This window comes from Schistocerca americana, chromosome 8 (genome assembly GCF_021461395.2).
Source record: "Schistocerca americana isolate TAMUIC-IGC-003095 chromosome 8, iqSchAmer2.1, whole genome shotgun sequence".
NCBI lineage: Eukaryota > Metazoa > Arthropoda > Insecta > Orthoptera > Acrididae > Schistocerca > Schistocerca americana.
This window is the reverse complement of record NC_060126.1, coordinates 290,571,774-290,596,174: the sequence shown is the minus strand read 5'-3', so window position 1 is coordinate 290,596,174 and position 24,401 is coordinate 290,571,774. Positions and strand designations below refer to the sequence as shown.

General features: G+C 39.2%; 1 protein-coding gene across 1 annotated transcript in view; it reads left to right on the top strand.

The window, feature by feature from the left end:
- Positions 1-24,401, top strand: part of LOC124545233 (rabankyrin-5-like) — a 71,046-nt gene that overhangs the window by 45,515 nt on the left and 1,130 nt on the right. The window contains exon 5 of the mRNA XM_047124104.1: positions 5,259-5,357. Coding sequence (XP_046980060.1) covers positions 5,259-5,357 — 99 coding nt within the window. The remainder of the gene's footprint in view (positions 1-5,258; positions 5,358-24,401) is intronic.

Below are 24,401 nucleotides of genomic sequence, written 5' to 3'. Positions count from 1 at the left end.
AATTTAGCATCAGTTCATTTGTCATCCATCCCTCTTCTTGGCTTCTCAGTAAGTCCTGCAGACAGTTTTTCTTTAGGTATTGTTATCTTGTGACAAATTGTGTATGTATCCAATGCTTATGTTGTTCTGGCTTTTTCATTACTAGCCCTGTTTATAGCAACATTTTTAAGGTATTTTGATATGATTTTTATTGATCCCAAAAATTTTGTTGTGTTTTGTTATACAGCGATATGGGAAAACTTGTTAAAGTAAAAAAATCAGAACTGTTTTTCCTCTCCTCTCCTATGGTGGTGCTTGGTTCTGTATTGTGAATTTCTTTGCTCCTAAGAGTTTCTTTTATTCTCCATGCTTTTACTCTATGAAGTTTTTGTTGTTGCTATGAGTAATCTTTTAGATATTAAAGGAAGAAGATCACTATTGCTAAAGGTTTTGTGTCCTTGCTATAAAACAATATCCTAAGTTCACCCACAACACAACTCTCAATTACATTTGTATAAATATTGTAATCAACTTACAATAAGAGAAAATTCTGGATCAGAGACAAATTACAAATCATTATAAAAGACTAACAATACTAAACAAAGTACATTTAGAATGAAATAAATCAATTTAAAACAAATGATATTTTTAGGAACACATTTAACAAGTTTCTTTCTGGCCCATAATAAAAAAAATAATAATAAAATCTGTAGAATGAGTTAATCAGCTACAAACTTACAGTACAGGAAAAAAATCTAACATGAGTATTTTAGACTGCCATTCATAAACCCATGTACCTTACACTGATGTGTTCCCACTGTCTTCTTCTTCTTCTTCTTCATCATGCATCAGTCAGCACTTGCTTTGAATTCCATGACGCACGCAAATGAAAAATTCTTATTTATCTCCTTCACATTCGTTTGGATTAATTTCTTGAGTAATTGGGAAGTCTTCAGTGCATTTCTCTTGCATGTTCTGAACAAATTGCTGCTGTGTATCATGAAAACTACTCTGCCTTGGTCTCCTGAAAATTTGACTTTTTTCAATCCAGTCTCTACATGCGGTATTTCTCAAAACCCTTGGCTGAATATCCATTTATTATCACTTGCTACAATTTATAGTTCTCCCAGTGCCAGCAATACAAACAAACTAATGACAATAATACATTATCCTCTTGGCTCCCTAATGCTAAATTGCCACAACTCATATCAACCTTGAAAATCAACGGTACTGTAGAGCAGCACCAGCTTTAGTGCTGTCACTGAAGCTCGTGTTTCATTTGTTGTGCCAATTTAAGTGAGCATATTTTTGATAGCATTAATTTGTCTTCTTTAGGCATGTATACTAATTGTTTGATTTCATTTCTGTCTACAAATGGATTCAGGCAAACTGTACTTCCAATGTGATAGAGGTTCATAAAGAGTCAAGATGTGCATATTCATTCCCACAGTTGGCAGACCAAAGAAATTGGCTGTTCAAACCCCCCTCCCCATCTCCTGATATTCATCCTACGTACTGCTTCAAATTGAACTGGATGTGACCTCAGTTGCCAAAGCTGCACCTGTAAATGTAAGACAACACTTATATTAATGTATTACACAACATAAAAATGATAATCTCCACAGCAACAGTTTAATCTGTGAATGTAAGATAAACCCGTAATTTTTTAATGATGAAGTAAGGAAAAAAAATTGGGTTAATTGGTATGTTGATTAGCTTGCTACTGCAAGATTGTGAGAACGCATGAAGCTTATAATTAACTGATGACTGTTGCATTACTGTTTGGATCTTTACTGAAATGTTGCTTATTGGTTTGTCAAGCAAACAAGTAATTGGTAAGGATCTTACAATAATACATACAGTACAAATGCATGTTCTGTAGCTTTTTGTGAAGCATAAAAGTTGGGTCCATTACATCCATTGGAAACCTTTTAAATGCAAATGTTCAATTTATTTCTGAAACAAAGCATTTTTTGCTTTGGTTTCAAGCACACGTGGAAGAAAGCTTTAATATCTGTGTACTGCACAATGCAGCACATCGGCATTGTGCTTTGTGCCTGCTGAGCTAGTGTCAGTGAAGATTCTTGATAACCTCAGATATTGTAAATTAACCTCCAGGTTAGAATATCAACAGGGTTATAAGGAGGATAGATTGCTTCTCATTGTAAAAGATGACATGTTGAGTTTCAGACAGGCACAATGAAAAGACTTATACATTGACCATTCAGCCAAAGAATTCTTCAGAAAGGAAAACATCCACACACACACACACACACACACACACACACACACACACACACATACACTCTCCAATTGTGGTTGGGCTGTAGCAGCCAAAGATAGCTGTCATGTGTGTGTGAGCCATGACTGCTTTTGTGTGTGTGTGTGTGTGTGTGTGTGTGTGTGTGTGTGTGTGTGTGTCTGTTTTACTTTGTGTAGAGGGCTTTGGCTGAAATCTCAATCTGTAATAGTTATGTTTTTGTACCTGTCTGCTACTCAATGTTCATCTTTACAGTGATTAGAAGTCTATCCTTTTCATAATATTGTTGGTAACAGAAGCTCCATTATTAATCATGTAGCTCATATATTGCTATAGTATTAAATGTGATTAATAAGTTACAGAATTGGGTTGTTTTGGGAATCAGCCTTATGCAAACACAATTAGTTTATTTTTATATTTGCCAAGACTTGTTTCGACACCAATGTGTCATCTTCTGTGGGTAAAATTTTTATTTCTGTAAAGTACAATATCACATTTGTAATAATTTGACTGTCGTAGGCCTAAGAAATACAATATTTACAATTTGCTTCATTTGGTTTAGACACTCACCTTAAAATTACTTTACCAACTGAACTGTATTATTATATGTCAGCTTTAGTGCTTTTTTTTCTTTCTTTTTTTTTTCCAGCATGTCATCTGCAAACTAGCCATGAAGAAAATTATTGTGTATTTGTGGAGAGCTGTTTTGAGGGTAGAGTTTATGTACATTTCTGTACTTACATTTGTCCCTGGTTGGTGTCTGAATCAACTATTATTTAGTGCATTGTTTTCACTCAGTTTTTCACAAATTTCCGCTCACTACTTCACCTCACATGCACTTAGACAAAATGTGGCAACATGTGATCTGAGCAGAAACTTCTGGCAACACACTCAGTGAGAGGTGTTATGTTGTTGTCGTTGCTCATTTGTTCATCGTTGGTCTTGTGTTTGTTATGGTGCTGATAACAAAGATGATGTAACTTACCAAACGAAAGCGTTGGCATGTTGATAGACACACAAACAAACACAAAATACAAGCTTTTGCAACCAACGGTTGCTTCATCAGGAAAGAGGGAAGGAGAGGGAAAGACGAAAGAATGAGGGTTTTAAGGGAGAGGGTAAGGAGTCATTCCAATCCCGGGAGCGGAAAGACTTACCTTTTTTCCCCCCCAGACTCAATGTCACAAAAACACAATTAGTGCAGTTCAGTGCTAAAACATCATCAGCATCTCCCACAAAAGTCGTGCACAGCGATCAGGAAATGACTGAAGCAAGTTATGTAAAATTTCTCGGTCTAAATCTTGACAAAAATTTAAATTGGAAGGCACATCTAGACTTCTTAGCAAACAAACTCAACAGCCTAGCTTATGGGATGAATGTTTTATCTGGTTCCACCCTTATGGACACCAGGAAGATAGTCTACCACAGCCACTTTGAAACTATAATTCGATATGGAATAATTTTCTGGGGAAATTCTACAAACAGTCCAAGATTATTTGCACTTCTAATGAGAATCATAAGAAATGTGTTTAGTCCAAAAAAGGAACATCATGTCATCCATTATTTAAAAAATTAAAAATGCTATCTAATTTAAAAATACTATCTAATCCTTCTCTGTACATCTAAGAAACTTTTATTTTCATGTATAAAAATTAAAACTCGATTGACAATATTCATTTCAACCACAATTACATTACTCGTCACAGTCACAGTTTCAAACTTATCTCTAACAATTTAAAACTTTATGCCCAAACACCATTGTATAAGGGATTAAAAATTTAGAATAAAATAAATATCACAAATCTGCTAAATATGGAATTTGACCCATTAAAAATATTGTTATTTAATACACTAGTGGAAAAATGTTATTATACAATTGAAGAATTCATTCAGGACAGTTAGGCAATTTGAAATGAAAAGAAACAATAAAGATTGCGTATTGCATAATAAATTGTTAATATATTGTATAAATTGTATTCAGAAATGCCTGCTTAAATATGTTAATTATTACAACCTTATATTCTTAAAGTAATTTGACGGGTCTTCAGTACAACTGTACGTTTGTAACTGTACGTTATGAGACAAATAAACTACATACTACATTGTACATTCCTTTGAAACACCCAAGACAGCCAGTATAAGGCTGTACTAGATTCTTTTCCCTGTTTTATTCAGATTGAGTAACATATCTCATCTAACAAATTGTTGACTAGATATTTATTAAAACTTTAATTTTCTTTTGTATTCATTCTTTTCATGGAGTGTGTGTGTGTGTGTGTGTGTGTGTGTGTGTGTGTGTGTCATTGTTCTTTTAGTTTCATGCCAAGGAAATGTATTAATTATATATATAAATACGTGAAAACAGCAGAGTTATTGTAAACAAACCTCTGTTCTTAAAGTAATCATTATCTTTGAAAATATTAGTGTAATCAAGTAAAGATCGAGATACCAATATAACATAAACAGATGCTGTTTAACAAACTAGTAAACTAGCAGCTTTTCAGACTAATGGCTTTCCTTTTAATTTATTAGTTTACAGTAAGCACAACTAGTACTAACCAATATAAGTTGCAATCTGTGCATGGCATTACAAGTAAACTAAGTTTCTGTGGTTTCATTGTCTTTCGATAATGCACAGCTTGACTTGGTCCACTTCCCAGAAGGTTGTTGTTCTTAATAGAATGCACAAAACATAATTACTGGATGAATGAATATTTACAGATACACACAGGTTTCCAATAATGATTGACACAATCTCTCTAGAAGTAGTACTGTGACTTCAAGATCGACACATTCTTATTCTCATTAGATCACAAGAAGGTAATTTGACATTATTGGTTTCTGCCGTCACTCTTGTAGTTGTGCCACACATTAATTAATCCATGTCAATGAATAGTGTGACACTGCTCAAAGTGTCATCCTATTCTCTGATTAATTTGTTCAAATATGATTTTATCTAAAAAAGATTACAACATTGATTTTGTATAAAAAAGATTGCAAAAATGAATTATTTTTGCAGTTTGCTGGATAATTTATCCCAGGAGCCACATTTTACAGAAGGTGACATTTGCTTGAAGTGTGGAATTAAATTTGGAGTGAGCATTCATAAACATCACTGGTAAGTAACAATTCCAAAGTTAAAGTAGATTGGTAACCTATTTATGCTGCATTAGAATTGACTAGCAAATTTATCCAAAATTATAATTCATCTTTTAGCTACAATACTGAACAGAACATGTGTTATTCTGTAGCATTCTTGCACACAAAAACATGCCATGGGCTAACCTTTTCATGCCTGCTGTCCCTGGATTCCATAAATGTTTCTCTGTGAAGGCAATATTTGATTTCATACACTCAAATGTGATCTTCCCACGGTCCTTGTTTATACAGGGTGTTACAAGAAGGTAAGGCCAAACTTCCAGGAAACATTCCTCACACACAAATAAAGAAAATATGTTATGTGGACATGTGCCCAGAAACGCTTAATTTCCATGTTATAGCTCATTTTAGTTTCGTCAGTATGTACTGTACTTCCTCGATTCACCACCAGTTGGCCCAATTGATGGAAGGTAATGTTGACTTCAGTGCTTGTGTTGACATGTGACTCATTGCTCCACAGTACTAGCATCAAGCACATCAGTACGTAGCATTAACAGGTTAGTGTTCATCGTGAACGTGGTTTTGCAGTCAGTGCAATGTTTACAAATGCGGAGTTGGCAGATGGCCATTTGATGTATGGATTAGCACGGGACAATAACCATGGCGCGGTACGTTTGTATCGAGACAGATTTCCAGAACGAAGGTGTCCCGACAGGAAGACGTTCGAAGCAATTGATTGGCGTCTTAGGGAGCACGGAACATTCCGGCCTATGACTCGCGACTGGGGAAGACCTAGAACGACGAGGACACCTGCAATGGACGAGGCAATTCTTCGTGCAGTTGACAATAACCCTAATGTCAGCATCAGAGAAGTTGCTGCTGTACAAGGTAACGTTGACCACGTCACTGTATGGAGAGTGCTACGGGAGAACCAGTTGTTTCCGTACCATGTACAGCGTGTGCAGGCACTATCAGCAGCTGATTGGCCTCCACGGGTACACTTCTGCGAATGGTTCATCCAACAATGTGTCAATCCTCATTTCAGTGCAAATGTTCTCTTTACGGATGAGGCTTCATTCCAACATGATCAAATTGTAAATTTTCACAATCAATATGTGTGGGCTGACGAGAATCTGCATGCAATTGTGCAATCACATCATCAACACAGATTTTCTGTGAACGTTTGGGCAGGCATTGTTGGTGATGTCTTGATTGGGCCCCGTGTTCTTCCACCTATGCTCAATGGAGCACGTTATCATGATTTCATACGGGATACTCTACCTGAACTGCTAGAACATGTGCATTTACAAGTAAGACACAACATGTGGTTCATGCACAATGGAGCTCCTTCACATTTCAGTCAAAGTGTTCGTACGCTTCTCAACAACTGATTCAGGACCGATGGATTGGTAGAGGCGGACCAATTCCATGGCCTCCACGCTCTCCTGACTTCAACCCTCTTGACTTTCATTTATGGGGGCATTTGAAAGCTCTTGTCTACGCAACCCCGGTACCAAATGTAGAGACTCTTCGTGCTTGTATTGTGTACGGCTGTGATACAATTCGCCATTCTCCAGGGCTGCATCAGCCCATCAGGGATTCCATGCGACGGAGGGTGGATGCATGTATCCTCGCTAATGGAGGACATTTTGAACATTTCCTGTAACACGCTGGTAAGTTCTGTTGCTGTGTGTTTCCATTCCATGATTAATGTGATTTGAAGAGAAGTAATAAAATGAGCTCTAACATGGAAAGTAAGTGTTTCCGGACACATGTCCACATAACATATTTTCTTTCTTTGTGTTTGAGGAATGTTTCCTGAAAGTTTGGCCGTACCTTTTTGTAACACCCTGTATACAACACAATATTCTGCCAGGGAAACAAAAATGATATGGCATTAATTGCCTTCTTCTTGCATGGATAGTCATACCTTAACAATAGAATGGGCTCATATTAGCAAATGATGCAATAGCAATAAGATTAAATTCATGATGGGGGAAAACTAAATGTGGTGAGCCACAAAGTTTGATGCTTTGCCAACTTCTGTTCTTGGTCTACATACATCATTTACCTGTGTGGTGGACTCTAAAAAAACTGTAATGTTTCTTAATGAAGTAACTATATTGGTAGAGGGTCCAAACACATACATAACAGACATAGTTGGGAGAATAATGGAACAGACTTACAATTGGTTCACGGACAATAGCTTAACTCTGTTCTTACAGAAAGTCATATTAAAGAAACTCGTATTATCGGAATGACTTACAGGTACCAGAAATAGAGACCAGTGGGCATACACTGAATGAGGCTTGAAGTGTGAAGTTCTTCCAAATATACAATAAATGTAGGGGACACCAGCCTGTGGATGACTCAACCAGGAAGCTCAGTTCTGGCCATTTTACATGTAGAAATCTCTCATACTGTGTTGGCCTTTGGAAAGAATTTCTAGCACGCTTTCCTGCACCTAAGGTGAAACAAAGTGTTTATTCTACTGAGGTAGATAGAAAGATTATTGTGTGAAATTTATAACCAAATATTTTGCAGTAGCCCCTTCAGAAACATAGGAATTCTTACACTTACATTGAACACTGTGACTCTTTCATGGTATTTGTCATTAATAGCAGGTGTTAATTTATGATGAAATTTGTAGCACCACTCCCGAGCTCGTGATCTTATCAGTTGTACCCTAGCTGACTGGGAAACCATGGCGTGGCCAGATGAGTTCTGTTTCCTGTTGGTAAAAGTTGATGGTAGGGTTCAAGTGTGCTGCAGACCCCACAAAGTTGCCAACAAGGCACTATGCAAGCTAGTGGTGGCACCATAATAGTGTGGGCTGTGTTCACATGGAATGTAGTGGTCCTGTGGTCCAACTGAACCAATCGTTCACTGGAAGTGGTTATGTTCAGCTACTTGGAGACCAGTTGCAGCTGCAGCCATTCATGGGCTTCATGTTCCCAAACAACTGAATTTTTATGGATGACAGTGCACCCTGTCACCGTACCACAATTGTGTTTGTGATTGATTTGAACAACATTCTGGACAATTTGAGTGAATGATTTGGCTTCCCAGATGATCTGACGTGACTCTCATCAAACATTTATGGGACACAATCAAGAGGTCAGTTCATGCACAGCATAGTGTATCGGCAACACTTTCGCAATTATCAACGGCTATAGAGGCAGCATGTCTCGGGCAGAGGGCTTCCAATGACTTGTTGAAACCATGCCATGTCAAATTACTGCACTATGCCGGGCAAAAGGGGGCCTGACATGATATTAGCAGGTATCCCATGACTTGTCATGTAGGTGTAAATGCTTCCTAAACCACGGACCCACCACCCCCCCCCCCACCCCACCCCCCACCCCATCAGCCGAATCATAAAAATTCCATTCTCTGGATCTGATCGCTCCTTTCACAATGACCTTCACCTTTTCAGATTTTGCCAGTGCCTGGCTCTCACAAACCTGGTACAGCAAAAACACAGCTCCATGGCGCAGGCATCCCAGAAGCCACCTCTGTTTCCTCCTCAAGATACTGCTACCATGCAATCCCTGCTTCAAACATCATATCTTTGAAATTGAATTCATTACTCTCCAGGTGCAGGAGGAGCATTCCAGACACTACCTTCATAAGTTACCTAGCCTGCTGACATCCACCTAAGGGCACTAGTATCCATCCTCTATCCTATCCATAGTGTTCCTCCTCATCAGCCCGTAATAGTACCCAAACCTTGTCTAGCTGACCTTTCAAACTTGCCACATCCCCCAAAACTCCCTATCCACACTCCACCAAATAAAGCTGAAACATTCCTGTAATGCTGTTGTTAACCTTTCCACTAAAATCATCAGCCCCACAGATGTTAGTTCTATCCAAAGGCTTCATCTTTAGCACTACACTTGTCAAAGTTCTATTCTCCTTCTCCTGATCTTTGCAGTGGAAATGCTTCTTTGGCATAATTCCCTCCAACCCAAGCAAACATAATGCCAACATTGAACCATGCACCTCCTAGTTCCTATCGCCATCCAACCAAACATCATCACCCCCCCCCCCCTCTGACTCACCCATCCATCCTGTGTCACTTTCCAGGAATTCCATACCTCCAATTTGGCCTCACTATCCTTCTCCAGGTCCCTTCCTCAGAGTACCAACCTTTCAGCAGAAGAAAGGACAGCTATACAAAACCTCAAAACAAATCCTTATCTAATCATCCTACCTGCAGATGAAAGTTAACCTCTGTTGTTAAGATTTGCATACCTAGCAGAAAGGCTCTGTCAATTAGGTGTCTCCTCCACGTATGAAATTTGCCATAGTGGTACTATCCCAAAAGTCCCACATAGCCTCCAATTCTGTAATTAAAGCCTTAGGTTCTTCCCTGAATCCATTTTCCACCTCACCTCTGAAACGCTGCACACCCAACTTCTACATGGTCCCCAAAAATCCACAAACCCAATGATCCTCGATGACCCATTGTAGCTATTTATTGTGGCCCCACTGGAAGAATTTCGGCCCTCGTTGACCAATGCCTCCAATTAATTGGACATAATCTAGCCTCCCATATCAAAGATATCAACAACTTACTTCACTGAGTCTCCACTGTCCCCAGCCCCTTATGTCCTGAATCCCTACCCGTTACTGTTGACCTGCTTATTGTACACCAACACACACCTCATCCCCATGGCCTTAGTGCTATTACGCTGTTACATTTCCCAAAGTCTTTCAGACTCCATTCCTCGTACAATGTTATAACTTTATCACAACTTACTACTACTTCACCTTTGAAAGAAAGGTATTCAAAAAAGTCCTTGCGGCACAGCTATGGGCATGCACATGCCATCCTCCTTTGCCAGCCTGTTTGTGGGTTTTCTAGGGAAGTCCTTTCTAGCCTCCCAAAACTCCAAACTCCCAGTTTGTTTCAGGTTCATTGGTGATATCTTCATGATCTGGACTCAGGGCCAACACACCCAGTCCTCATTCCTTCACAACCTCAGCACTTCCTCTCCCATCCACTTCACCTGGTCTTCCTCAACTCTGTGTGGCACCTTCCTGGACATTGAACTCCTCTTCTCTGATGGCTCTGTCTACACCTCTATCCCACGTTAAACCCAACAACCACTAACAGCTGCCATCACTTCCACCCCAAAAAATCCCACTGCTTATCTGCAGTGACAAGAACTCCCTTGCCCATTATACTGAGGATCTCATCAGGGCCTTCACAGATAGGCATTATCCCCCAGGTTTTGTCTGCAAACAGATTTCCCATCCCATTTCCCCCACAAAGCCCCTATCCTCATACCATCCCCAAGAGCCAGCTACAAAGGAGTGCCACCTTCATCACCCCGTATTGCTCTAGACTGGAGCAAATAAACCATGCCCTTAGTCAGAGCTTTGATTACCTTTCATCATGCCATGAAATTATGGACATCCTACTGAAGATCCTTCCCACCCCTCCTAAAGTGGTGTTCCGTCATGCAAGCAAACCTCCACAACATCCTAGTCCACCGCTATGCCACTTCCAACCCAAACCCGAAACCCTTGCCACAGGAGTCATGTCCTTGTGGAAGACCTACATGCAAGACCTGCACAGTCCCCCCATCCAGTAAATCCCACTTCCGTTCTGTCACATGCTTATTCTACCCCATCAGAGGCCGGGCCGCCTGTGAAAGGAGCTCTCATATACCAGCTCTGCTGCAATCATTGCACAGCTTCTTATATTGGTATGACTACCAACCAGCTGTCCACAAGGTTGAATGGCCAATGCCGAAATTGTGGCGAAGGGCAAAGTAGACCACACAGTGACACAATATGCAACTGAACATAACATGCATGATGTCATTGGCTGCTTCATAAATCAGGCCATCGGGATCCTCACCTCCACCATCTACTTTTCGGAACATCACAGATGCAAGTTATCCTTACAACAAATTCTCCACTCCCAAAATTATCCCAGCCTCAACCTATGGTAACCTATTGTCTTCATACCCTCCACCCAACAGTTTCCACCCCCTATATCCTAACACCTCCTCCCTATTCTTGTCCCCAAACCCTCTTTGTATGCTGCCAACACACCCGGTCGTCTTTCCCCTTCTCTGCCCCACAGGCTCCCGGTACACCATTGGCAACCTAATCCCTGCACACTCTGCCAGACAGCTCACTTCTCTCCACCAACCCCTTATCCGGCTATCCTTCCCCCTTCTCCACTTAATCCAGGTTGTTGCTTCTGTTCTATGTGAGATAGTTGTATTCCGGTGTGAGCTGCTGGAGCTGGTGGTCATGTGTGCATGAGGTGTGCTTGCTTGTGTGAATGAATGTTGTGTGTGTGTTTCCTTTTCCAAAGAGGGCTTTGGCCAAAAGATAACGAGTAAATGTTTTTTCGCTGTGCCTGTCTGCAACTCAAATGCCATCTTCATGGTGAGTAGTAATCTATCTTTTCATTATGTTGGTGATATTTCAACTTGGAGTTTCTATCATTTAATTTTCATATAGATTACACATCCATCACTAGCGTTTTCGGAATGGAGTTTTGTAGTTGGTGAAAAGTCAATAGAACTTCCCAGTAGACTTCAAGCAGGAAACTGAAAGTCCTGCAACAGTCAAAACCGAAGTAAAAGACAAATCACTTTGTATGAGGGACATCCACAGGTGCGAGAATATATTTCAACTGATGAAAACTGCAACTGCTGCGTTAAAATCACCCATGACTAGTTTTGCAGCATTATAGTCGCATCTTCAGGTGACAAACCGGTACCTTTCAATACATAATGTTCTTAAATCACTGTAAGGGTAAATAATAGAAGTCCCCTATCCTCCTGCACTAAATTTGCATCAAAAAATATGAAACCATCATCAGTAAAATAACTAGAGGAACTAGAGCAGAACTTAAAATATCGGAGGAATGTGCTACATCTTCTCTGGAACTGCAGCCAGCCTACTAGTGCAATCGATATTGAATAAGTGGGCCCTGTCCACAGAAGAATGCTCAGCAGTGCAGGCACAGAACCAGAGGAATCAACATAGTCGGCTAGAGGGCTCAGACATGTGAAAAGCAACGGTATTATAGCAGGAGTTCTCAAACTGTGGGGTGTGACCCCAAGGAGGGAGTGCATTATGTTGAGGGGGAGGGGACAGAAAAAATTCTCAGTAACAAACAATTAGGTTCAACTTTTGTCAAACAAATGGCATGCCGCTGACCTAGTTTGAATTTCACTCGACCTCGGTGTTAACGTGAGACGTGGTCGACGACAATGAAACTCTGTCACATTTTCAGCATTGTTTGAAATAATCGGTCGAGCTGTGCGGCTTCCTTCTGCACCACCTAGGATCAAAGCCTACACCTGTGAGCTGAATAGGCTTTTTTCCTAGATGGCGTTGCTTCCTTTGACAGTCAGCGGAATACCCTTTGTCGCCTGCACCATTACTGTTTCCCTAACTATACTGCGCGGTGTGAGATTTGGCTCGTGTATCTCAATGCATCCTTATAGTGTTGACTATAATTATAGTCTTATAATTACAGACTTTATGAGGAAGACTTGACTGCAGTATGAAGCAGTTCCTGATTAGTGACAAACATCGAGACAGCAGTGGTCTGTCAACTGGAGGAGAGGAGGGAGATACTCCAAAAGCGAAAACAAGGAGGTATGATGAGAACTCTTTATTGCTAGGCTTCACAAAAACTACAAACATGTTCGCAGTGTGTAGGTTGTTTAATGATTTTAGCTGCTGATAGCATGAAACCTAACAAGTTAAAGAGACATCTGGAAACCAAACATCCAGAATTAACAGGAAAACCAAATTTTTTTTTTGTCAGGAAACTAAATGTTTTATTATCTACCCAGAGGAACTTTGCTAAAACAATGAATGTAACATCTAAGACCTTCTAAGCCTCTTACCAGATTCCTAATAGTGTTGTTAAATGCAAGAAACCACACAAGGTTGCGGAAACTCTGGTTTTACCAGCAGCGATTGATATAGTATCAACAATGTTTGGCAACTCATGTGCTCAACAGTTGAAAAGTATTTCTGTCTCTAATGACAGTGCATAGAAGAATTTTGGACATTTTTGACGATTTACTCGAGCAGTTAATCGATAAATTGCCCAACATCTATTTTGCATTTCAATTGGACGCAGCAACTGACAGTCATAAAGATGCTCATTTGATTGCTTATGCTCATTTTGTTGATGAATTTAATATTTGAGAGGAATTTCTTTTCTGTGAGCCGATACTGAAAACAGCTACAGCTGAAAGCCTTTTGGACATGCTCAATACTTCTTTTAATCAAAACAGTATAACATGGAATAGGTACATTGGAGTATGCACAGACAGAGTGCGCTCTATGTCTGGAATTTGTGGTGGATTGCAAGCGAAAGTTAAAGCTGTAGCTCCTGATACTGTATGGGTACTGCATGATACATCGGGAGGCTATGGCTGCTAAAGAACTTAATCCACCCCTTCATGAAGTTCTGCAAACAGTTATACAAACAGCTAATATTATTAAGGCAAAATCTATACCTTCGAGTCTTTTGAAAGTGCTATGTGTGGAGATGGGTGCTGAACACACTCAGTTGCTCTTTTTCAGTAATGCTCGATGGCTTTCAAGGGGTAAAGTATTGAAAAGAATTTTTGAACTGAGGAATTCTGTTTTTTAAAGGAGAGAAGTCTCTGTTCAGCAGACTGTTTCAGCAATGGAGATTTTTTACTTAAAATGGCTTACCTCACAGGTATTTTTGAGAAACTAAATATTCTTAACACTTCACTTCAAGGTAATTGGGCAAATGTACTATCTTTGAATGAAAAGGTGAAGGTGTTCATAAAGAAATTAGAGCTGTGGCAAAACCGAATGGAGAGTGGCATACAAGATATGTTCCCTCCTCCAGTGTCACTATTAGAGGATGCAGATAATCCGTTACTTCCAATGGTGATAAAAGCTTGCTTTCTTCATCATCTTGCAACATTAAAAGTTCACTTTGAGAAATATTTCAGCAACGATTTTGATAAATTTAATTGGGTTAAAAATCCATTCATAAATGCACATGGATCATCATTTCTAAATATAGAAGAACAAGAACAACTTATTGAAATCACTTGTGATACTTCACTGAAGAGTAAATTTAATGAAGTGTCTTTGTTGGAATTTTGGATACATATTAGCAAGGACTTCCCAATGCTAAGCCAAAATGCGATGAAGTTGCTGATTCCTTTTGCAGCAAAATACTTGTGTGAGCCTGGATTTTCAGATTTGTCAGCTATGAAGTTGAACTACAGTTCAAAGCTAAATGTAAACAAAGAACTCTAGTGGTTCTTTCTGTTATTCCTCCACATCTTGAGAAACTTTGTTCTCAAAAGCAAGCTCATCCATTACACTGAACTTTTTAATTTAAATTTCTATTGTTCTTGTAACTCTTGTTTGCTAAAGTGTAAATAACAGTCATATCATAGTTTTTGAAAAAAAGAAAATGTGATAAAGATAAAAAATTTGTTCCGTATTTTCATTATAATAAGTCATGTTATTTTTGGCTTCTGCTGCATATAATCTTTTTAAATTGAGTTTGGTAAACAAAATAAGGAAAAAATATAAAATATGACTATTTTTATTAATAATAATAGGCTGGGGGGGAGGGGGGCGGAGCTGATACTATTTTTTCTAGTGAAGAGGGGCTCCGAGGAAAACAGTTTGAGAACCACTGACTTAGAGAATATCCTTGTTAATTGCTATTCCAGTCCTGCTCCCAGTCCTGTATCCCTTGTGGTCTTCCCTTGTTGTCGGCCCAGGTGCAAGAACTGTCCCAGACACCCACCTACCACATCCTACTGCTGTCCAGTCACCAGTTATTTCCTACCCAGTGTAATGAGTGAAAGCAGCCATCTTATATATCGGATATTGTACACATATTGTTCATCACTCTCTGTGTTACATGAGAGGCAACCAACTGCCTACTCACATTAATGGCTCTGCCAAACTATAGTGAACTGCAACCAAACTATAGTGAACTGCAAACTTGATCGTTCAGTTGCCAAACATGCTGCACACCCCAACACAAATGACTTCAACAACTGCATCACTAAGCAGTCTGTTCGGATACTCCATTCACGCGCAACTTTTTCTAAACTGTGCAGGTGAGAATTGTCTGTCCGCTTCACCTTACTTTCTCACTCCTTCTGTCTACGTCACTCCTTTCCCATCCAAATAGTGCACTGCCTTCTCTCACCACTCTTCTCCTACCGCCCTCCCAATGTAGGCATTCTCTCTCTCTCTCTCTCTCTCTCTCTCTCTCTCTCTCTCTCTCTCTCTCTCTCTCTCATATATATGCTGTATCTCTCTCTCTCATATAAATGCTGTATCTCTTTCTCTCATATATATATATATATATATATATATATATATATATATATATATATATATATATATATAAAAAAAAACAAAGATGAGGTGACTTACCGAACAAAAGCGCTGGCAGGTCGATAGACACACAAACACACACACAAAATTCAAGCTTTCACAACAAACTGTTGCCTCATCAGGAAAGAGGGAAGGAGAGGGGAAGACGAAAGGAAGTGGGTTTTAAGGGAGAGGGTAAGGAGTCATTCCAATCCCGGGAGCGGAAAGACTTACCTTAGGGGGAAAAAAGGACAGGTATACACTCGCACACACGCATATATCCATCCACACATACAGACACAAGCAGACATATTTAAATATGTCTGCTTGTGTCTGTATGTGTGGATGGATATGTGCGTGTGTGCGAGTGTATACCTGTCCTTTTTTCCCCCTAAGGTAAGTCTTTCCGCTCCCGGGATTGGAATGACTCCTTACCCTCTCCCTTAAAACCCACTTCCTTTCGTCTTCCCCTCTCCTTCCCTCTTTCCTGATGAGGCAACAGTTTGTTGCGAAAGCTTGAATTTTGTGTGTGTGTTTGTGTTTGTTTGTGTGTCTATCGACCTGCCAGCGCTTTTGTTCGGTAAGTCACCTCATCTTTGTTTTTATATATAATTTTTCCCATGTGGAATGTTTCCTTCCATTATATATATATATATATATATATATATATATATATATATATATATATATATATTCTGTTTTTTTTTGTCATCAGTCTATTGACTGGTTTGATGCAGCCCACCACGAATTCCTTTCCTGTGCTTACCTCTTCATCTCAGAGTAGCACTTGCAACCTACGTCCTCAATTATTTGCTAGACTTATTCCAATCTCTGTCTTCCTCTACAGTTTTTGCCCTCTACAGCTCCCTCTAGTACCATGGAAGTCATTCCCTCATGTCTTAGCAGATGTCCTATCATCCTGTCCCTTCTCCTTATCAGTGTTTTCCACATATTGCTTTCCTCTCCGATTCTGCGTAGAACCTCCTCATTCCTTACCTTATCAGTCCACCTAATTTTAAACATTCGTCTATAGCACCACATCTCAAATGCTTCGATTCTCTTCTGTTCGGTTTTCCCACAGTCCATGTTTCACTACCATACAATGCTGTGCTCCAGACGTACATCCTCAGAAATTTCTTCCTCAAATTAAGGCCGGTATTTGACATTAGTAGACTTCTCTTGGCCAGAAATGCCTTTTTTGCCATAGCGAGTCTGCTTTTGATGTCCTCCTTGCTCCGTCCGTCATTGGTTATTTTACTGCCTAGGTAGCAGAATTCCTTAACTTCATTGACTTCGTGACCCTCAATCCTGGTGTTAAGTTTCTCACTGTTCTCATTTCTACTAATTCTCATTACCTTCGTCTTTCTCCGATTTACTCTCAAACCATACTGTGTACTCATTAGACTGTTCATTCCGTTGTTGAGCAGATCATTTAATTCTTCTTCACTTTCACTCAGGATAGCAATGTCATCAGCGAATCGTATCATTGATATCCTTTCACCTTGTATTTTAATCCCACCCCTGAACCATTCTTTTATTTCCATCATTGCTTCCTCGATGTACAGATTGAAGAGTAAGGGCAAAAGGCTGCAGCCTTGTCTTACAACCTTCTTAATACGAGCACTTCGTTCTTGATCGTCCACCCTTATTATTCCCTCTTGGTTGTTGTACGTATTGTATACAGCCCGTCTCTCCCTATAGCTTACCCCTACTTTCTTCAGAATCTCGAACAGCTTGCACCATTTTATATTGTCGAGCGCTTTTTCCAGGTCGACAAATTCTATGAAAGTGTCTTGATTTTTCTTTAGCCTTGCTTCCATTATTAGCTGTAACGTCAGAATTGACTCTCTCATTCCTTTACGTTTCCTAAAGCCAAACTGATCGTCACCTAGCGCATTCTCAATTTTCTTTTCCATTCTTCTGTATATTATTCTTGTAAGCAGCTTCGATGCATGAGCTGTTAAGCTGATTGTGAGATAATTCTCGCACTTGTCAGCTCTTGCCGTCTTCGGAATTGTGCCAGACTCATATATTCTACACACCAACATGAATAGTCATTTTGTTGCCACTTCCCCCAATGATTTTAGAAATTCTGATGGAATGTTATGTATCCCTTCTGCCTTATTTGACCGTAAGTCCTCCAAAACTCTTTTAAATTCCGATTCTAATACTGGATCCCCTATCTCTTCTAAATCGACTCCTGTTTCTTCTTCTATCACATCAGACAAATCTTCACCCTCATAGAGGCTTTCAATGTATTCTTCCCACCTATCTGCTCTCTCCTCTGCATTTAACAGTGGAATTCCCGTTGCACTCTTAATGTTACCACCGTTGCTTTTAATGTCACCAAAGGTTGTTTTGACTTTCCTTTATCCTAAGTCTGTCCTTCCGACAATCATATCTTTTTCGATGTCTTCACATTTTTCCTGCAGCCATTTCGTCTTAGCTTCCCTGCACTTCCTATTTATTTCATTCCTCAGTGACTTGTATATCTGTATTTCTGATTTTCCCGGAACATGTTTGTACTTCCTCCTTTCATCAATCAACTGAAGTATTTCTTCTGTTACCCATGGTTTCTTCGCAGCTACCTTCTTTGTACCTATGTTTTCCTTCCCAACTTCTGTGATGGCCCTTTTTAGAGATGTCCATTCCTCTTCAACTGTACTGCCTAATGCGCTATTCCTTATTGCTATATCTATAGCGTTAGAGAACTTCAAACGTATCTCGTCATTCCTTAGTACTTCCGTATCCCACTTCTTTGTGTATTGATTCTTCCTGACTAATGTCTTGAACTTCAGCCTACTCTTCATCACTACTATATTGTGATCTGAGTCTATATCTGCTCCTGGGTACGCCTTACAATCCAGTATCTGATTTCGGAATCTCTATCTGACCATGTTGTAATCTAATTGAAATCTTTCCGTATCTCCCGGCCTTTTCCAAGTATACCTCCTCCTCTTGCGATTCTTGAACAGGGTATTCGCTATTAGTAGCTGAAACTTGTTACAGAACTCAATTAGTCTTTCTCCTCTTTCATTCCTTGTCCCAAGCCCATATTCTCCTGTAACCTTTTCTTCTACTCCTTCCCCTACAACTGCATTCCAGTCGCCCGTGACTGTTAGATTTTCATCCCCCTTTACATACTGCATTACCCTTTCAATATCCTCATACACTTTCTCTATCTGTTCATCTTCAGCTTGCGACGTCGGCATGTATACCTGAACTATCGTTGTCGGTGTTGGCCTGCTGTCGATTCTGATTAGAACAACCTGGTCACTGAACTGTTCACAGTAACACACCCTCTGCCCTACCTTCCTATTCATAACGAATCCTACACCTGTTATACCATTTTATGCTGCTGTTGATATTACCCGATACTCTTCTGACCAGAAATCCTTGTCTTCCTTCCACTTCACTTCACTGACCCGTACTATATCTAGATTGAGCCTTTGCATTTCCCTTTTCAGATTTTCTAGTTTCCCTACCACATTCAAGCTTCTGACATTCCACACCCCGACTCATAGAACGTTATCCTTTCGTTGATTATTCAATCTTTTTCTCATGGTAACCTCCCCTTTGGCAGTCCCCTCCCGGAGATCCGAATGGGGGACTATTCCGGAATCTTTTTCCAATGGAGAGATCATGATGACACTTCTTCAATTACAGGCCACATGTCCTGTGGATACACGTTACGTGTCTTTAATGCAGTGGTTTCCATTGCCTTCTGCATCCTCATGTCGTTGATCATTGCTGATTCTTCCACCTTTAGGGGCAATTTCCCACCCCTAGGACAAAAGAGTGCCCTGAACCTCTATCCGCTCCTCCGCCCTCTTTGACAAGGCCGTTGGCAGAATGAGGCTGACTTCTTATGCCGGAAGTCTTCGGCCGCCAATGCTGATTATTTATCAAAATTTAGGCAGTGGCAAGGATCGAACCTGGGACCAAAGACGTTTTGATTATGAATCAAAGACGCTACCCCTAGACAGCGGGTACTAAGCTGTATCCACTTAATTCTTTCTTCCTTTTGTGCAACCACTGAATGATCTATTGAAAGAGCTATTTCGGTCATTCCCACTAGCCTGTCCTTGCCTCATGCATCCTTTCCTATCCCCTCTGCACCACCAGTCCAGGCAACTGCTTTCAGTAATAGATAATCAATCTCGCTGCAGCCATGGGAGTACTTGTTTGGGTGTCTGGTGTTGTTAATTGTGTGAATGTGTGTACTTTTATTATAATCAAGAGCAAGAGCTTAAAAGTTAGTGTGAATACTGTTCTTTGGTATATTTTTCTATACTCCACACCTGGGTCCACTATAGGTAGGTGGTTACCTTTCCCTTATTTCGCATTGTTTCATATAATAAAATAATTAAAATTTCTAGTCCTTTATCTCTCTTCAGAAACTGTTGAAAAAATCAGCAACAACTTGCACAAAAGAAATTTTATTTCCATACAAGTTTCAGACACATAGTTCCCTTCTTCAGAAGACTACAGAATAATATACTTTAAATAAGCACAAGCTGGTTGAGATAATTTGAAAATTTAAGAATGAAAAGTTTAAAAAAATTAAAGACAGAAACTGTCACAAATAAAGGTTTTGGCCAGTAAGGCCTTCGTCAAAATTAGACAACAAACACAGACATACACAGATGTGAATGTAGGCTTTCCCGGTGTATACTGCTGATGAAATCTTCTCGAGCTTCCATCCGGGTTGCTGCGTCGAAAACCCGCACTGTTTCGATCAGTGTCATTCTCATCATTTTCGCCCGAAGATGATGAGAATGACACTCATCGAAACGTTGCGGATTATCGACGCAGCTACCTGGAAGAAGGTTTCATCAACAGTCATACATACTCATGCAAACAGAACTCTCACACACATGGCTGCAGTCTCTGGCAACTGAGGTGACTCTGCATCTCCCCGCTATGAGGTGAGTAGCAACTTTCCTTTTCACAATATTGTTACTTTCCATCCTGGATTTTCCATTGTTTGATTGAAGACAAAAATGATACATACTTGGAATTACTGCATCATTAGCAAACATCAAAAATAATCAGGTGTATGCATGCATAGTACTATAGTCCTTTAAAGATACAAGAAAAGGAATGGGGGTAAAAGTAAGATGAAGTAATAAAACGAATTGTGCAACTATAGGTGCCATAAAACATAGATGAGAATGTAAATGCATATCACCTGCATATTAACAAATATATAAAATCCTACATATTAATAACAAATAAGATAAGTTGATACAAACATCATAGAATGCTATGGATGTGAAGTGTAGAAACTAGTTGCCAAAACAGGTGTAGGGAGGTCAATAATGTGCTAGTTAGGAACCTGTCAGTGAAAAGAAGCAGCGAAGCATATCATGCAGCCAGAAGTCTCAGCTGTAGTAAGTAGAGAAATAATTTTCAATCAGTAGCTAATTAGAGTAAATGGAGAAATAATTTTAAATCAGTAGCTAATAGTGAAATGTATGCAGGATTGCAAATACAATTTGTGAAACAGTTGTAATTAGTGACATTCATAGCAGTTGTATGGCAAATTTTAGAATATATTGCTGAAATGTTGTACAGAGGTTAATAGCATATTCACAGAAATACACCTGCGCAAACAAAGTGAGATTGCACGATGGGGCCAGAAGCAATAACTGAGTAAGTACAGAAACAATTACTAATCGGTAGCCAAAATAAACGGTCAAAAATAACTATGGAAGAAGGAAGCATAGTGGTATACATGTGTTACAATGAAATAACTAGTTCAGGAATGTATACAAAGTCATAAATTTGGTTTGTGAAGTAATTGTAGGTGGTGACATTCATACTAATTGTATGAAGTAAATACAATAGGTTTAACTGAGTGACATTAAATGACTAAAAGTTATAGTGAACTGCAAATACTATTTCCAACTATAAAAATAGGATGTCTACAGATCATTGCTTATACAGGGTGAATCACCTAAAACTTGCACCGCAAATTTTGCAGAAATGGAAAGTGCTATTGATGTGCGGTTTCCACAGAATGGATTGGTAGTCAGGAATTTGTATAGTTAGCCAATCAACAGATTGTAATAATACTTATAAAGTGTATTTTGTGTGCATACATACACTTTTTAGGTGAAACAATACCTACTGTCATTAACAAACTAAAAATAGGTTAAATTAGAATGCCATGGTGTTCCTTTCAGTAGTTCCCATACCACACGTTTTCACTCTGTGGATGCTGATGTTCCACCTCACAAAGCTAACGAGGATTGTCAGCAGACCAATAGCGCATGTTTTTGAGGTTTACCTGGCCATGATCACTAAATGTGACTTCATCACAAATCTTTTACAAGGTATTGTATTTTGAATAGTTCCTACTGCAACACTTGCAAAAAAACCTGTGGTAGCACACACTGAAGAACTACAATTGACCATCATAGATTGTGTTCAAAATGATCATTGGCTGTGGCAGTACATGCTTCCAGTCTGGTGTGGAATGACTGCTGCACATGTGTTAGCATTTCAGCAGAGATGTCTGAGCAGGCTGTAGTAATGTCATTGCAGGCTGCAGTAATGTCGTTCCATACTATCAGCTGTAGACAGCGTATTTCAGCTTTCCCCCATAGAAAATGCCTACAGGTGTCAAACCCAAGCACACTGTAAGCAAACATAACAACATTGTACCTAGGTAGAATATCACAAGCAAGTATTGCTGTGGAAACTTTTCAAAATACAATATCTCATAAATGACTCACAGTAGGATCATGCAACAAACACCAGTGACATTGTAATTTACCATACTTTTAGTTTGTTAATGCCATAGGCTTCATTTCATTTAAAAAGTGTGTGTTTGCACAAAAAATAGTCTTTCTAAGTATTACTGCAATTCAATAGCACTTTCCATTTCCGCAATATTTGCAGTGCACATTTTAGATGATTCACCCTGTATATGTTAACTTCCTGTAACAAAGCTAAATCACCACCTGTTGTTGTAGATTGTCAGACACTAAGAACCATCTATATAAACCCAAGATCTCCAATAGCATTAATTGTAATAAGGAATATATCACCATTAAGGTAATACCTAAATATGTTCTTGCTTATGTAAAAGTGCCTACATTCATTATGATGAGAGAACTTGTAAACTTACGAAGTTTATCATGAATGGTAGGATAAAATTTTTATTCATAGTGAATGACAAACTGAATATTAGTACTCAAACAATGGAAACTTCTGGTAGGAGTATCAACAATGTAGGAAAAGATAGATTGCTACTTACTGTAAAGAAAATATTTTAAATAGTAGGAGACATGCACAATTAAGACACTTACATAAAGTTTTTGGCCACACCGTTCATCAGCAAAAAAGAAACGAACACTATTCATACATATAAGCAAGCGCACCTCACGTACACATGACAACGAACTCCAGCATCTCGGGCATTCTGGCCAGAGATGCTGGAGTCCATGGTCATGTGCACATGCGGTATGCTTGCTTTTGTGTATGAATGGTGTGTGCTTCTCTTCTGCTGGTGAAGGCTGTGGCCAAAAGCCTTATGTAAGTGTCTTTCAATTGTGCCTTTACGTAATTAAATGTGTCTTCTTTAGGGTAAATAGTAATCTCTCTTTTCGTACATTGTTGAATATTAGTACTTACAGTCTATAAAACGGCATCACTAATCTACAACTGGACAGTATTTTTACTCATATTGATGACTGCCTACAGAAACAAAAAGGTTTTATTCAAAAGAGACATGATAAAATGTTGGTGCCTGATATCTAAGCAAGTGATTCCCAACCGTGCTTTCTGAATTTTATAGTATATCTATAATGAGGCTGAGATTGTATTTAATAATCAAGAATCTGACTTGTTTGACAAAGATTCAAAGCAGAAATACATACTAATTCTGTGACAAGATGTAATAAAGCTGAATAGCAGTTTGTCAAAACTGCTGTCATGGAATACTCCATTAAATGTGAGCACCAGATAACAACAGAAATAAAGTTGAATATGAGCAAAATGCTTACAGCATGTTTAAATCGAGCAGTTGACACGCAGGTTCCTAAGCAGGAACAAATGTCCACGGATCACTATGCAATGAAACAAAAACAAATATGTAATCATTTACCCAACCTGATAAGTGAACAAAAATAAAGCACAATATGAGCAACATGTTCACAGTGCAATTCAGAAAGTGTGATACGCACAAGAAGTAATCCTCAAGAACACAATGTGATGAAACCAGATTCTGTTTACTATGAAACAAACAAATGTGGAAGAAAGTAAGAAACAAAACTTGCAGCACTCCAAGTGACCTGGCAGCAAACCAAGGTTGTGTTTCCAGAAGTCCTTAAGAGTTTTACCCTACCGTCATTAAATGTCAGCGTGATTCAGAACACATCATGTCGATTGCCCTGTGTTTCAGATTGCTGCTCCAATCTGTGATCACAAAGCTATGACACTGCAATTGCGCTGATAAAGTGTTGGTTCTGAGCAGATGATTAATTGATGAATTAGTCATTGTCTTGTATTTAAATGCATTACGTAATATGAGACATCAACACAAATGCTGGTGTTAATGTTAAACTTTGCATGTGCTAAAGGTAAGTTCTGATGTAGCAAAAAGGGCTAACTGTAACTATATGTCCATTTGAGAAGACAGAAAAAGAAAAGAAAATTGCAGTACACACACTCACACTCTCTC